Here is a 17,045-nt window from a genome sequence, read left to right on the forward strand (position 1 = left end):
TCTAATTCAGAGCAAATGGTCATGGTTCTAAGGTCTCAGACCCAATCACCTATGCGGTGGCCTTCACATCCCTACATGTTTCTAGGATGTATGGAGGAATGAGGTGATAACTTTGCAATCCCAAGGATACAAGTTTGTATCATTACCCTCATAATGTGTTGGCATATCTGGCTTCAGAGACCATCATGCTCAGGCTGCATTCTATTATTCCTGAAGTGAGAGAAGAAATGGCGATTGAATCCAATGGATCCAACACAACATTGGATCTGAGCCCTGACAAGAGGGTAGGCAGATGATCTCCTGCAGAGGATCTCCGAATGTTTGGAGAACAGATGATTCATATGGCCCAGTCTCTGAAGATAGAAGTCATTACATCGAAGCACAAGTCTCAGAGTCTCCCCGGGTTATTGCTTTCCTGGTGTTGGAGGGCCTTGAGGACCTCATGCAAAAACCTGCATTATTGCAGTCTACCCCGAGAAGGATAGACTATTTTTATAAGATCAAGAAGGAGCCATTTAACTATTTGGCAATTCATCCTCTACCATCATCCTTGGCAATGGAGGAAGTGCAGCCAAAGGGCCAGCAGGCCTACCACCCACAGATAGAGAAACTGGATGGTTCTGGCTCAAAAATTATATTTTTCAGTAGCGTTAGTTTTCAAAATCACTAACTATGAAACCATCATAGATGGTTATCAGCTTTTCTTGTGAGAGACAGTTCTTCCATTCCTTGAATTCCTGCTGGAAAATTAGTCTCTCCTTAGTCAAAAAGAGGTCATTAAACTTTCAAAGCAGCAATTTAATCAGACAGAATTTTGTGGATTTGTCTGCACAGGCCATGGCAAGCTCCATTGTACTCAGATGCCTTGCCTATAAAAAGCAAGCTTAAAGATGAAGATTTACCTTTTGAAGGTTTCCCTTTCTTCTCTTCCAATATGAATGAGATGCTTTCCCTGATCAAGAAGAACAAGCAGACAATTAAATCCCCAGAAGTCTCACAATCCTCCATGTCCTCATTTAAACAGAGCTCCTTTGTGAGGTGGCCCTGGCATCTGTATCAAAGGGACTACTGCTTTTCTGGCCCTCGGGGTCTCAGTATCCTACCCCTAAGCCGTTTGATACATAACAGGGTTACCATAGGGATAAGTATTCCAGTCAACCTAGATCAAATCAGTACCCACCATCTTCCAGAGATGCAGCTTTATTCCAATAGTTTTTCTTCTGACTAGGATAATTGTCAACCCCTGTTGGGTTCGGGAACAGACTGACTCAGTTTGCAGCCTAGGAAGCTATTACCTCCGACAAGTGGGTTTTGTCCATAGATTTAGTTTTTTATTAGATTTTAAGTCTATTCCCCCTTGCTCTTTATCTTTCAGGGAATCCAACCAAGCAACTTGGCCTCCATAACTGACAAGTGCCATAGAAGAGGTTACAGTGTCTCAAATCATCAAAGGGTTTCTTCTCTTGTATTTTCCTAGTAGATAAAAAAGATAGGAATTTAGATCCATTTTAGACCTTAGAAAATTAAACATTTTTCTTCATGTTTCTGAGTTCCATATGGCGTCCATTCCTTCAATTTTGCAGTTACTAAAATGTTGGTTCATGATTATTCATTTGAAGGGTATGTAGTTTTCATATTTCAGTTCAGTTTTTACGTTTTTCATGTGGGGAGTAAATTTTTCCAATACACTGGCCTACCTTTTGGTGTAGTTACTGCATCCAGGGTATTCTCAAAGCGTTTAGCCCCACTTGTTGTTTACCTTCATATGTGGATTTGCCTTTCTTAGATGCCTGGTTATTGGTGACAGATTACAAGAACCAGTGGTTGAATCAGTGCACTCTTGTCCTGGAGACCTGTCAAGGATTAGGACTCCTGGTAAATTGGGAGAAATTACGATTAGTTCTGTCTCAAAGCTATGCTTGATTCTCTAGTGGGGATGATTTTCCTATCTTCCAAAAGGGTACAGACTAATTTTTGCTGAAACTGTTCCAGTCTTGCCAGTTCCAGTCTATTCTCAAAGTTCTGTGCCTTTTGGGATATGTTTTATCTACCATCACAGTCCTATCTATGGCTAGGTTACATATGCAATCCCTACAACTCTAGTTATCTATCTTGTTATAGATATGGGGTTCATGTCTTATGGCACAGATTCTGTCCTCCCAGACCTGTTATATTATGGTGATATTCTATGGATAATTTATCCCAGAGGATTTTCTTTGGAATTTCTGAGCATGAGGTAGTCCTTACTATGGATGTTTTACTCTTCAGTTGGGGCACCCGCTGGGAGGGATTGTTGGCTAGGGGTTAGAAGATGAGAATGTGCTGCACATTAACAGTTCATAATTGTGAGCAGTTTATGTTCATAAATCCTTCAGAAGCAACCCATTTAGTCCAAGTGAACAAACAGTGACAGTGTTTTATTTAAACAAGCAAGTGGGTTCAGGGCCAGAGGTCTGTGTCAGGAAGCTACCCTTGCATAGGACATGGCAGCAGAGTTCAGTGCTTCAGTTCAAGCTATCCACATTTCTGGGAGTTTAAACACAGAATTTGACAGATTGAGCAGGGCTGAAACACTCTCATGAGTGGTCCATAAAGGTCACTTAACTGGAACCACTTTTTACCTGCTGGAGTCAATCTGAGAGCCAGTTTGGTGTAGTGGTTGGAGTGTGGACTTCTAATCTGGTGAGCCAGGTTCATTTCTCACCAGCCAGCTGGGTGACCTTGGGCTCACCACGGTGCTGATAAAACTGTTCTGACCGAGCAGGAATATCAGGGCTCTCTCAGCTTCACCCACCCCACAGGGTGTCTGTTGTGAGGAGAGGAAAGGGAAGGTGAATGTAAGCCACTTTGAGCCTCCTTCGTGCAGAGAAAAGCGGCATATAAGAACCAACTCTTCTTCTTCTTCTATATACAACAAAAGAAAACAAGAAGGCTATAAGGTTCTGTTCCTGAGCAGGAATAAGAATTATTTCCCTAGGGGGTGTTTCAGCTGCATTGGCAATTATCCCAACCTCCCACCTGATCATAGAATCATAGAGTTGAAAGGTGCTTCCAGGGTCATCTAGTCCAGCCTCCTGCACAATGTAAGAACACACAACTACCTACCTAACCACAATGACCCCAATTTCATGCCTAAGGGATCCTCCCACCAAAAATCTCCACCCTGGCCTGGAGGAAATTCACCTACCATCCAACAGTGGCAATCAGCAATTCCCTGCATATGCAAGGAAGGGCCACAAGAGACAAACACTGGTACATCCTGTCCTACCCAGCCACTCACAATATGCCTAAGTACATAAAATCAGTATTTCTGTCATCTGACTATCTAGCCTCTGCTTAAAAACCTCCAAACAAGAAAAACCCACCAGCTCCTGAGGAAGCCTACTCCACTGCAGAACCACTCTGTCAGGAACGTCTTCCGGATATTTAGCCAAAAATTCCTTTCAATTTCAATTGCCCCTCTGGGGCAGCAGAAAACAACTCTGCTCCATCTTCTATATCAGTGGTCCCCAACCTTTCTGAGGTTGGGGACTGGCAGGGCATCGGGGCGCGGCCCGCGGCCCGCGCGGGCCATGCCCACGCATCGGCCGCGCCTGCGGGCCACGCCCGCACATTGCTCCGCGCCCGCGGGCCGCGCCCACGCATTGGGCTGCACTTGCGGGCAGCGCCCACGAATCGGGCCGCGCCCGCGGGCCGCACCCACAAATCGGGCTGCGCCCGCACGGGCGCGACCGGCCCTGATTCCCTCTCCCCGTCCTCCCACAGTAAGAAGCTTCCCGGGCCGCAAGCTTGCGGCCTGGGAAGTTTTTTACTGCGGGAGGGGCGGGGAGAGGGAGCCGCGGCCCGGCGCTATGGCCTTCGCGGCCCGGCACCGGGCCGCGCCCCGCAGGTTGGGGACCACTGTTCTATATGACAGCCCTTCAAGTATTTGAACATGGTTATCATATCTACTCTTAGTCATTTTCTATCCAGGCCAAACAGACTAAGCTCTGCAACCTTTCCTCATACAACTTGGTCTCCAAATCCCTCACCATCTGCATAGCCCTCCTCTGCACCTGCTCCAGTTGGTCCGCATCTTTCTTCAGTTGTGGTGCTGAAAATTGAACACAGTACTCCAAGCAAGATCTTAATAGAGTGGAGTAAAGCGGTAACATCACCTTGCATGATCTGGACAGTATACTTCTTTTAATCTAGGCCAAAATTCTGTTTGCGTTTTTAGCTACCAAGTTACACTGCTGACTCATGTTCAGTGTGTGGTCTACTAAGACCCCCACATCCTTTTCACGTGTTCTACAAGTCTTGCCCATCATATAATTATACATTTTTTCTACCGAAATGAAGAACTTTATATCCATCCATCCATCCATCCATCCATCCATCGAATTTGTATATCGCCGTTACCAATTGGGCTCAGGGCGGTTTACATAGTAAAAGAATAAAAACACATCAAAAAGGAGATTTTTGGTGGGAGGATCCCTTGGGCATGAAATTGGGGTCATTGTGGGTAGGCAGGTAGTTGTGTGTTCCAACATTGTGCAGGAGATTGGACTAGCTGACCCTGGAGGTACCTTCCAACTATTGAAATTCACTTTATTGCTTTTAGTCCCATTTTCTAGCCTGCCAAGATCATCTTGTATTCTGATTCTGATTCTGTATTCTGGTATGTTTGCTACCTCTCCCACTTTAGTGCAACTGAGAGCATGTGGAGAGAGCTACTGGGGAGTGTTGCTGCTGACCAGGTGAGGCTATTGTGGTTCTGAGTAAGGCCTGCGGCTCTTAGCCTGGGGTTCTTGGCCTAGCAATTAGAATCAGTAGATGATATTTCCCTAGTAGTTGCACTGCGTACAAGTTACAGTGGCCCTCCAGGACATTCATCCCATCATCTGCAGTGAGTATGACATGATTGCCTTCCTCCCAGAAGACAAGATGGACTACATCTGCCCCAAGTGTAAGGTGGTAAGACTTTTGGAGGAAAGGATTAGGGGATTAGAAGACAGCATTATTACTCCGACCCAAATTAAGAAAGGGGAGGAATTCATAGACCAGAGCTGTGCAACTCGGAATAAAGAGGATACAACCAGTCCTGAAGAGGATAAGGGGATTGACCTCATTACGGAGCCTCTGCAGACAGTTCGGAAAAAGACTCAACGGCGTAGAGCGAGATGGTTCTCGGGGCCTTTGGAGCTCCAGAATAGATTTCAGGCCCTTGCAGAGGAGGTGCAAGTGTCAACGAGGGAAGAGGTCCCAAAACAAAGTCTAAGACAAAGTGAAGAGGCCACGGGGACAGAAGGAAATGGAGTTGAGAAGAAAAAAAAAGGAGAGTACTAGTAATTAGAATCATTGAATCATAGAATCATAGAGTTGGAAGGAGCCATACAGGCCATCTAGTCCAACCCCCTGCTCAACGCAGGATTAGCCCTAGCATCCTAAAGCATCCAAGAATAGTGTGTATCCAACCTTTGCTTGAAGACCGCCAGTGAGGGGGAGCTCACCACCTCCTTAGGCAGCCTATTTCACTGCTGAACTACTCTGACTGTGAAAAAGTTTTTCCTGATATCTAGCCTATATCGTTGTACTTGAAGTTTAAACCCATTATTGCGTGTCCTCTCCTCCACAGCCAACAGAAACAGCATCCTGCCCTCCTCCACGTGACAACCTTTCAAATACTTAGAGGGCTATCATGTCCCCTCTCAACCTCTTTTTTCTCCAGGCTGAACATTCCCAAGTCCCTCAACCTATCTTCATAGGGCTTGGTCCCTTGGCCCCAGATCATCTTCGTCGCTCTCCTCTGTACCCTTTCAATTTCATCTACGTCCTTCTTGAAGTGAGGCCTCCAGAACTGCACACAATACTCCAGGTGTGGTCTGACCAGTGCCGTATACAATGGGACTATGACATCTTGCGATTTTTATGTGATGCCTCTGTTGATACAGCCCAAAATGGCATTTGCCTTTTTTACCGCTGCATCACACTGCCTGCTCATGTTTAGTTTACAATCCACAAGTACCCCAAGGTCTCGTTCACACACAGTGTTACCTAGAAGCGTATCCCCCATCCAGTAGGCATGCTTTTCATTTTTCTGACCCAGATGCAGAACTTTACACTTATCTTTATTAAATTGCATCTTGTTCTCATTTGCCCATTTTTCCATTGTGTTCAGATCTCGTTGAACTCTGTCTCTAATTAGAGACTCCCTGCTAAGAGGAATGGATCGCCATGTGGCTGGGCCCGACCCCCTAACCCGAGAGGTGTGTTGCTTGCCAGGGGCGAAAATAAAAGACGTTTCAGAATGGCTGCCCAAACTCCTCAAATCTACGGATCACTACCCATTTGTGATGGTCCATGTGGGAGTGAACGACATGTCCATGAATACCATCGCTCCTATTAAAAAAGACTATCAAGATCTGGGGAGGAAGCTCAAGCAAATGGGGGCACGTGGCATTCTCTTCAATCTTGCCTGTCAAGGGAAGAGGAATGCGTCGGGAAAGGACTGCGCTTATTGAAGCTGGGGAAGAATGTGTTTGGCAGGAACCTGGGGAGATTCATCAGGAGAGCTTTAAACTAAAGCCACAAGGGGAAGGAGACGATCAACATAGGGAGTGTAAGGAAGGAGACCGATCAGGGCAGCCCAACCAGCAAGGCCAGCTCATAGGGAACCAAAAGTAAAAGGATTCAGATGCCTTTATACTAACGCCCGAAGCATGGACAATAAGAAGGAAGAGTTGGAACTTCTCATGCTGATGGAAAGGTATGATCTAGTAGGCATCACAGAAACTTGGTGGAATGATTCTCATGACTGGAATGTAATAGTGGATGGATATGAACTGTTCAGAAAAAACAGAATAGATCGAAGAGGTGGAGGAGTGGCACTGTATGTGAGGAAAGGGCTCACCTGTCAGGAAATTCTAGTGAAAGAGAGTATATCTATAGTGGAAAGCATCTGGGTGAAAATAAGCGAGGGGAAAACAAACAGTGTGGTGGTTGGTGTCTGCTACTGACCGCCTGACCAACAAGAGGATGTGGATGCTGCACTTTGTGAGCAGCTTGAGAAAATATCCAAGGGGATACCTTGTCATTATGGGTGACTTCAATTTCCCAGATGTGTGCTGGGAAACAAACTCTGTGAAGCGTCCTCAGTCATGCAACTTTCTGACCTGCCTGGCTGACAATTTCATTTATCAAATGGTAGATGAACCCACAAGAGGTTCAGCCATACTGGACTTAATACTGACCAACAGGCAAGATTTGGTGGATGAGATGAAAGAGGTGGGGACCCTAGGGGGAAGTGACCATGTCCTTATAGAATTCCTTTTGAGATGGGGAGGCAAGGAAGCTTGTAGCCAGACACGGATGTTGGATTTTCGTAGGGCAAACTTTAATAAACTCAGAGACATGATGAGTGTCATACCATGGACAAGAATGCTGGAAGGGAAGGGAGCATGTGAAGGGTGGGCGCTACTCAAACAAGAGCTAATGCATGCTCAATCAATGACTATCCCAGAAAGAAGAAAACACTGCAGGAGCTCTAAGAAGCCTGTTTGGATGAACAGAGAACTTCAAAAGGAACTAAGAAAGAAAAGGGAAATGTTCAGGATATGGAGGGAAGGACAGAGCTTTAAAGAATCATAGAATCATAGAATCATAGAGTTGGAAGGGGCCATACAGGCCATCTAGTCCAACCCCCTGCTCAACGCAGGATCAGCCCTAAGTATCCTAAAGCAAGAAGAGTACCTACAGGTTACTAGGCACTGTAGATCAATCATCAGAAAGGCCAAAGCTAAGAGTGAGCTAAGATTGGCCAGGGAAGCCCATTGTAACAAGAAAAGATTTTTCAATTATGTGAGGAGAAAACGTCAAATAAAGGAGGCAATAGGCCCACTGTTGGGTGCGGATGGACAAACTCTAATGAAAGATGCAGAGAAAGCAGAAAGGCTTAGCACCTATTTTACATCTGTTTTTTCCCACAGGTCAAAGGATTTAGGCAAATCTAGAGATGGCCGTAGCCAAAGGATAGTGTCTGGGTGGCAAGTTGACATGGATAGAGAGGTTGTCGAGAGGCATTTAGCTGCACTGGATGAGTTCAGATCCCCTGGGCCAGATGAAATGCACCCGAGAGTACTCAAAGAACTTTCTGGAGAATTTGCACAACCTGTGTCCATCATCTTCGGGACCTCTTTAAGGACTGGAGATGTCCCAGAGGACTGGAAGAGAGCAACTATTATCCCGGTCTTCATAAAAGGGAGGAAGGATGACCTCTGTTGTGGGGAACAGTGAGTCTGACCTCTGTTGTGGGGAAGATAATGGAGCAGATATTAAAGGGAGATCTGCAAACATCTGGAGGACAAATGCTGACACTTTGTAATGACAGCTATCCCCGCAATGTCCCTGTTCTTTTAACTCATCAACCAGTTCTTCCCTATTGGCAAGAAAAGTCTAAAATAGCGGACCCCCTGTTGCCGCTTCCACTTTCTGGGAAATGAAGTTGTCAGCATGACAATTAAATAATTTATTGGACTTTTCATTTTTAGCAGAGCTGGTCTTCCAACAGAGCTGGGTAACTGAAATATCCCATGACCAACTAGATCTCATCTCTCTGAGAACTTTGTATTCTGGTCAAGGAGCATGTCATCCAAGTCTTCTGCCTGGCCTGGCTGTCTAGCAGACCCCCACCATAATAACACTATTATTTTCTACTCCTTTTATTTTTACCCAAAGACTGAACTCTCGTGCTGAAACACTTGTATTTCCTCAGAAGTATATATATTCTTAATATATCATGCTACTCCTCCCCCTTCTGTATTTGTCTGTCCCTTTTAAATAAGTTGTACCCCTCAATCCTATTATTCCATTTGTGAGTGTTATCCCACCAGGGCAGAGTCTGCACTTACTTTCTTTATTCCATTGTCAATCCTGTTGAATTCAGATCGCTTTGACCTCGGATCTTCCTCTTCCCCTCTCCCCATTGAAACAGGAAAGTCTTCTGCATGTGGTTAGTGTAGTTGAGAAGGGGAGGGAGCCAAGGCTCTTTCTTTCTTTTCTTGAAGGGGGGGGGAAGATGAGCCAGGCAGGGAGCCTCTTTCTTTCCTTGGAGGAGGGGGAGAATCCAGGACCGACAGAAGTTGAGAGAAACTAGGGGCTTCTCCTTTAAGGCAAGTCTGTCACATGACCACCTGTGGCCAATCACAGGTCCTCTACCACAGAGGAGAGCCCTGAGTCAAAACAGTCTGGTTTCTCTAATCCGAATCCTGAAATATGGAGCATTAAAAGCACTATGAGATATCACATAATAAAGGTAGGGTCACTCCGGATCAATACTTCTTGCTGCAGAAGGAAAATTTAAATCGCCCCAAATCCAAACGGAAATCGCATTCTGTGTGGAGGGCAGAGACTGAATCGATCTGGGGTTGAAATAAAAGCTCTGTGCAGTTTACACCCAGGTTTCTGTAATGCCTATTAGATCATAGTCCCCTTCTTTTATTAGGATCTCTAGTTCTTCCTGCTTGTTTCTCATACCCTGCGCTTTAGTGTGGTAAGGCAGCAGTCATGCAGTCTGAAAGCTCTGTCCTTGAGGCTGGGAGTTCAATCCCAGCAGCCAGCTCAAGGTTGACTCAGCCTTCCAACCTTCCGAGGTCGGTAAAATGAGTACCCAACTTGCTGGGGGGTAAGCGGTAATGACTGGGGAAGGGAATGGCAAACCACCCCGTATTGAGTCTGCCATGAAAACGCTAGAGGGCGTCACCCCAAGGGTCAGACATGACTCGGTGCTTGCACAGGGGATACCTTTACCTTTTACCAGGGTTTTAGTTTTTGAACTTTTCTGTAAGTTAATAGTTCCCTCTATATGTGCCATTCCCTTTAAATCTGCGGTGAACTAGGCTTTCAGTATATGTCTCGCTCCTCTATTGGACTTATTTTAAAGCCCTCCTCACAAGATCGGCAAGATTCTTCGCAAAGACATTTTCCCCACCATCATGAGGTGCAAACCATCTCCTGATAGAAGAGCCTCATCATGGTAGCATGATCTAAGGTCCAAAAACACAAACCTTTCCCAATGACATCAATGATGGGGCCATCATTTATCTGCATTATTTTTATTTCTCTTCCTAAGCCTCAGCCATTAACATGAAGAACCAACGAAAACACAACCTACGCTCCCAAGTGCTTCACTTTTTTCCCCTCAAGGCCAAGTAGTCTTGTTTCATACCCAGCAACAGGCAGTGTTCCCATATGAATAAGCAGGAAGAGTTATCTGTCCTTGGGCTTTACAAGTCTTTCTACCATTTCCATGACATCCTTGATTCCCATGCCAGGTAGACAACACACCTCTTGGTACAACAAGTTAGGTCTACACACTTTGGCTTCTACTTCTCTCCAATTACCAGCATGCATTTCCTAGTCCTGATATGTTGGGGAGCAGAAGAGCTAGTCCTCTTATCTGCAGAGGACTGTGAAATGTTTACTGAATTTGGGGGAGATGGGGGATTAGCCCTTGTTTCTGTGGTCCAGGGTCACTATCTACAGGCAGATCTTGGAAAGGATTTCTATCAGAGGGACAGAACATCTCCTTATTTTTTGACACCCCTTGGTAACATTCTTCCATCCACTGTCCTCTGGTATTGGGCTCATTTCTAATTGGTGAGACACCTTTCCCACCTCTCCCAATGACCCTCCAAAAAGTGCTCCATGTTCTTTCTAAGAACTCTTCATCCTCCTTTGGGGAATAAAGTGTGGACAGGCGTTCTTCCAGCTTCTGTACCTTCTCCTCCAGGAGCACTACTAACTTGCACTTGGTGCATGTGTATTTAAAATTACCCTGAGGTAAAAATACAAACATGCTACAGACAGTGCCTGTCACAGTCTCAGGTTATCGCCAGCTATGCTGCTTCGATCCATTGCAGGAAGAACCCAACCCCTTCTGGAACACTTACACAGTCCCTGGCTTGAGCCACAAACCAAGAGTCCTTTAGCTCTCGCTCTTTGGTGTGTGCCAAAGGCTTGCACCTCGGTCAAGCAAGAGCCTTTTATAGCACAAAAGACCACTCAGCAGAGGGTGGAGCTAGCAGTCAGCCCCAGGCAAAACTGCCAACTAATACAGATCAGCTAATGTGATTATCTGTAGTCCCCCAACACCCAGGAAAGGAACAGTTTAAAAAAACACACAAACAAACAAAACAAAACACTCAAACAGCACCCCCCCTTTCAACCTATATACCTTTACACACTGTAAGTTCATCAGCAGACACGTTTGTATGTCACTATGCTTTGGAGCCTCTTGTGGCACAGAGTGGTAAGGCAGCTGTCTGTAAGCTTTGCCCATGAGGCTGGGAGTTCAATCCCAGCAGCCGGCTCAAGGTTGACTCAGCCTTCCATCCTTCCGTGGTCGGTAAAATGAGTACCCAGCTTGCTGGGGGGTAAGCGGTAATGACTGGGGAAGGCACTGGCAAACCACCCCGTATTGAGTCTGCCATGAAAACGCTGGAGGGCGTCACTCCAAGGGTCAGACATGACTCGGTGCTTGCACAGGGGATACCTTTATGCTTTGGATCTGCAGGTGAGACTTGAGGCAGCTTGCTAGTATTCTGATGTGGGACTGCACAGAAGATTGACGATGAAAGCAAACTTGCAATTACTGTAACTGTGGTTCATGGTGTATCATCTGTGCAGGCACATGTACCCTCCCTCATGCCCTGCTGCATGCTCTGCGTTTGGCAGTGGTAAATATACTGATGGGGTGGGGTGGGGGGCTCTGCTGAGAACAAGGTTCTGGCTCTGGTGCATAGCACCCCCTGGAAACTTTTAGCTGTAAAGACCTATTTGATGGCAGGCCTGCATAGAAGATACTCAATGAACAACAGTTACAGGTAAGTGCAACTTGTTTTGTAGGTGATATGAAAGTCCCTGGAGAGACCTGGAGAGTTGCTGTCAGTCTCAGTAGTCAGTACTGATTTTGTTGGACCAATAGTTGGGTTCATTATGAGAGCTAGCTGCATATGTCTGTTAATATCGGTGTCGTCTGCTTTGGCCTTCTAGTTCAAGCAGCAGTTTAACATGTCATCTGTTGATTGGAATTAAAGGGAACTGGACCTTCTGTGAATGCTTTACAACTGAGCCACCACCCCCACTCCATAAACTGATCTACTTTTTGCGGAGTCTGATTCTTGCTCTGTCAAGGCCAGGCCTGTCTACTTTGACTGGCAGCAACTTTCTACGGTCTCCTGTAGAGTTTTCACATGTCACATGCTACCAGAATGTTTTAATTGGAGATGCTGGGGATTGAACCTGGGCCTGCATGTTACTTTGCCCACTGTAACATGGAAGTAGCTGTCTCTTACTTCCCAGGTTTGTCAGTTCCAAAATAACTCTGAAAACAAGCACCTTGCCTTTGGTACCTCCTCCCTGCTGTTTTTTAAATGAAATATGCTGGATTGGCCACTCTCTGAATTAACCTCTTCTCCCTCCATTCTAGTTCCTTTGCACGGCCAGTCCCCTCTGGTGACAGGGGAACGCATCCCCTCCAACCTACGGACTGTAAGCAAGCTGCCTCGGCACCGCCCACTGAGCCGCACCCAGTCGTCGCCATTGCCCCAGAGCCCTCAAGCATTACAGCATTTGGTTGTGCAGCAACAGCATCAGCACTTCCTGGAGAAACAGAAGCAGCAGCAGATTCAGCTGGGAAAGGTGGATAGAGAAAAAGCGGGTGCTGGGGGGGGGGGATTAGAGTGGGGCGACGACAGCCGTAGGCCCTGCTTTTCCTTGGCACCCTCTAACTCCAGACCCAACATCTAGTAGGCTAGGTGGAACCATGGATGCACACTCTAAAGAGCAGCATCCCAGCCAGCCAGTCAGTGACTGCAGGCCTTTTCAGAGTCAGCCAGTTAGTGCCTACTGTCCATTGACAGTTTCTTGTCTGATAAATCAGCTGCCTGGAAATGAAAGTGGCCAGGAAGAGATTGATTCAAGGCCACCATGGTTTTTTAAATGTGGCCATGGCACCTGGATGCCTCCCCCAGCAGATTACTCAGAATCCCTTGCAATAGTTCTGTCCTCTAATCTGGAGCGGCAGTAGTTTTTGACAGGAACCAAATTACAGTATGCACCCTGCCCCTGCTGACACCATAAATGCTGGAATCTTTCTTGGTCTGACCTGTCTTACGGGCTGCCAGTTGCTCCTTGTTAGTTGGCCAAAGTTGCATGTTGGTTTCCTGCTTTTCTTCTGAAGATCATTACCAAGACTGGCGAGCTGCTACGGCCACCCACCACGCACCCCGAGGAGACGGAGGAGGAGCTGACGGAGCAGCAGGAAGCTCTGGGCTTGGACCAGGGGCTGTTTGTATTGGATGGGTCAACAGAAAGTGAAGAAACAAATAATGATCTGCAGGAAGAGAAAGAGGAGGAAGAAGAGGAGGACTTCGTGGAAGAGCAGAGCTGTCTCCAAGTCAAAGATGAAGCTGGGGAGAGCGGGCTGGAAGAAGAGCCAGAAGTTGAGGAATTGGGAGTGACTTACAGGCAGGTGAGGCCTGAATTGAAATCAGTTAAGCCTGGTAGAGATTCTCTCTTTCAAGATAGAAGGCATGTCAAGGAAAGGACCCCTCTAAATTCCATTTATCCTAGTGATAAATGGAATTTATCCATTTGTCCCTTCACAGGGAGGGACAAATGCTGTGGGAGAGGCATTCTTTACACTATGTTGCAAGCCTCACCTTGTAGCACTATTGCCAATTGTGCAAGAATTCCTGTTTTCTTTATGTTCAGCACTCCAATACACAAATATAGGAAAATTCAGGGGTTCTTAATGCAATGCTGATCTGGTGTGGCATGAATAGGAGAAAAATCTAGGTGACTATACCAGGGGTGCAACTTTCATGGAATCATAGAATCACAGAGTTGGAAGGGACCTCCAGGGTGATCTAGTCCAACTCCTTGCACTATGCAGGAACTCACAACTTACATGCCTACCCACTCACAATCTGCCTGAGTTCATAAAATCAGCATTTCTGTCAGATAACTATCTAGCCTCTGCTTAAAAACTTCCAAAGGAGAACTTACCACCTCCCAAGGAAGCCTGTTCCACTGAGGAACTGCTCTGTCAGGAACTTCTTCCAGATGTTTAGCTGAAAATTCTTTTGAATTAATTTTAACACATTGATTCTGGTACAACCCTCTGTGGCAACAGAAAACAACTCTGCTCCATCTTCTATATGACAGCCCTTCAAGTATTTGAGGATGATTATCATATAATATCACCTATTAGTTGTCTTATTTCCAGGATAGACCAAGCTCCTCCACCCTTTCTTCATACGTTTTGGTCTCCAAACCCCTCACCATCTTTGTTGCCCTCCTCTAGACATGCTCCAGTTTGTCTACATCTTTCTTCAGTGGTGATGCCCAAAACTGAACACAGTACTCCAAGTGAGGTCTACCCAGAGCGGAGTAAAGTGGTACCATCACCTCCCGTGATCTGGACACTATACTTCTTTTAATACAGCACAAAAAGTCATTTTTCACTATTAAAATACATTTTATTCATTTTTGCCCAGTTTTCCAACCATACAAGATCATCTTGTATATAATTTCTGTCTTCTGGTGTGTTCACTACCTCTCCCTGTTTAGTATCATCTGCAAATTTAATAAGCGCCCCCTCTATTCCTTCATCCAAATCATTTATAAATATGTTGAATAACACAGGGGCCAGCTCCAATCATCACTCCTTTCCAAGAAGATGATGAACAATTTACAAGTATCCTTTGGGTATGATCTGTCAGCCATTTCTTGATCCACCTAACAGTAATAGGATGCATACCACATTTTACCAATTTTCCAATAAGAATATCATGCGGAACCTTATCAGAAGCCTTACTGAAATCAAGATGAACTATATCCACAGTATTCCCCTTATCTAGCAAGGTAGTAACTTTCTCAAAAAAAGAGATAAGGTTAGTCTGACTTGACTTGTTTTTGAGAAAGCCACGACGCTTAGTAATTACAGCTATTTGCTCTATCTGTTTAAGGACCAACTGATGATTTGTTCTAAAAATTTGCCAGCTATAGATGGCAGGCTGATGGGTTGATAGTTACCCAGATCCTCCATTTGCCCCTTCTTTATGCTGGCATGCCGAGAGTATAATAATATTTCTTACTCACCACTCTCGGCATATTGGCTTGTGGCAGGTTACAGTATAAAAAATATCCTACAACAGTAACCCCACTAAAAAGAAAAAATTAAAATCACCCAGAATAATACACACACAAAAAAAACCCCAACATGGCAGAAAAAATAATCTTGAAGATGTGGACAACATTTGCTCACCTCTAATCTTCTGGTACATTACCTATTCTCCAAGAGTTGTCAAAATAATGGGCAGATGCTCAGAAATTACATCTACAAGTTTCTTTTATTACCCTTGGATTCTATGCAATTCATCTGGCCCAGAAAATTTGGTTTCATTTAAATAAACTAGGTGTTTATGGACTAACACAAGGAGGAGGAGGAGGAGGAGGAAGAGGAAGAGGAAGAGGAAGAGGAAGAGGAAGAAGAAGAAGAAGAAGAAGAAGAAGAAGAAGAAGAAGAAGAAGAAGAAGAAGAAGAAGAAGAAGAAGAAGAAGAAGAAGAAGAAGAAGAAGAAGAAGAAGAAGAAGAAGAAGAAGAAGAAGAAGAAGAAGAAGAAGAAGAAGAAGAAGAAGAAGAGAGTTGGTTCTTATATGCCACTTTTCTCTACTCGGAAGAGTCTCAAAGTGGCTTACAGATGCCTTCCTTTTCCTCTCCCCACAACAGACACCCTGTGAGGTAGGTGAGGTTGTGAGAGCCCTGGTGGTGAGGCCAAGTTCACCCAGCTGGTTGTATGTAGGGGAGCACAGAATCAAACCCGTCTCGCCAGACTAGAAGTCCGCATTCCTAACCACTGCACCAAGCTTGCTCTCAGTTATCCTTGGCCACAAGTCCCATCCTTCATCTCATGAAATGATTTTGCCATGTTGAGCATGATTTCCCTTGCAAAAGAAGACTGAAGACAAGTAGGAATTGAGCAATTCAGCCCTTTCTTCACCAGTTACAATGTCACTTTCTCATCCCCGCAATGGTCCTACCATGTCCCTATTCTTTTTCTTACTTTGAATATAACTAAAGAACCCTTTTCTGTTGGTTTTAGCATTTCTTGCTAGCCTAGGCTCATATTGAGCTTTTCTAACACTCTCCCTACAAACATTGGTTATTTGTTTATATTCCTCCTTGGTCATAAGGTCCTCCTTCCATTTCCTAAATGAGTCTTTTTTATTATTCAATTCTTTTGAAAGCTGTTTATGGAGCCATTCTGATTACTTTAGGTTCCTCCCAGTTTTCTTCTCAAGGAAAATTTTAGAATCAGAATCATAGAATAATATAGTTGGAAGGTACCTTATGGGTCATCTAATCCAACCCCCTGCACTATGCAGGACACTCACATCCCAATCGCTCACTGTAACCTGCCACCCCTTTGCCTTCACAGAATCGGCCTCTCCATCAGAAGGCTATCTAGCCTCTGTTTAAAAATTTCCAAAGATGGAGAACCCACCACCTCCTGAGGAAGCCTGTTCCACTGAGAAACCGCTCTAACTGTCAGGAACTTCTTCCGGATGTTGAGACGGAATATCTTTTGAATTAATTTCATCCCATTGGTTTAGTCCATCCCTCTGGGGCAAGAGAGAACAACTCTGCTCCATCCTCAATATGGCACCCTTTTAAATACTTGAAGATGGCTATCAGATCCCCTCTCAGTCGTCTCCTCTCTAGGCTAAACAGACCAAGCTCCCCCAACCTTTCTTCATACGTCTTGGTCTCCAAACCCCTCATCATCTTTGTTGCCCTCCTCTGGACACGTTCTAGTTTGTCAACATCCCTCTTCAATTGGGGTGCCCAAAACTGAACACAGTACTCCAAGTGAGGCCCAACCAGAGCAGAGTTTTACTCCAGCTAATGCCCAACCAGGGGTAGTCAGGTAACAAAAGATAGTTCCAGCTTTGTATTCCCCTCTGCCCAATACCACCCTAAGTCCCAACACATTCAGCAGCAG

At 45.3% G+C, this 17,045-nt stretch overlaps 1 protein-coding gene and 1 long non-coding RNA gene across 10 annotated transcripts in view; one reads left to right on the plus strand and one right to left on the minus strand.

The window, feature by feature from the left end:
* HDAC5 (histone deacetylase 5) overlaps window positions 1–17,045 on the plus strand; it is a 285,336-nt gene that overhangs the window by 181,034 nt on the left and 87,257 nt on the right. For all 9 annotated transcript variants that reach the window (XR_013227134.1, XM_077315953.1, XM_077315952.1 and 6 more), the window contains 2 exons: window positions 12,467–12,678; window positions 13,220–13,510. Coding sequence is in view for 8 of the 9 variants with exons in the window: in XM_077315953.1 (XP_077172068.1) it covers window positions 12,467–12,678; window positions 13,220–13,510 (503 nt within the window). In the remaining variant the exon portion in view is untranslated. The remainder of the gene's footprint in view (window positions 1–12,466; window positions 12,679–13,219; window positions 13,511–17,045) is intronic.
* LOC143826845 (uncharacterized) lies at window positions 1,325–9,011 on the minus strand. Its single transcript, XR_013227137.1, has 3 exons — window positions 8,889–9,011; window positions 1,698–1,872; window positions 1,325–1,473 (listed from the first exon to the last, which is right to left on the minus strand). It is a non-coding gene; the product is annotated as an uncharacterized LOC143826845 (long non-coding RNA).

The sequence above is a fragment of the Paroedura picta genome, chromosome 16 (assembly GCF_049243985.1).
Source record: "Paroedura picta isolate Pp20150507F chromosome 16, Ppicta_v3.0, whole genome shotgun sequence".
Classification (NCBI taxonomy): Eukaryota; Metazoa; Chordata; class Lepidosauria; order Squamata; family Gekkonidae; genus Paroedura; species Paroedura picta.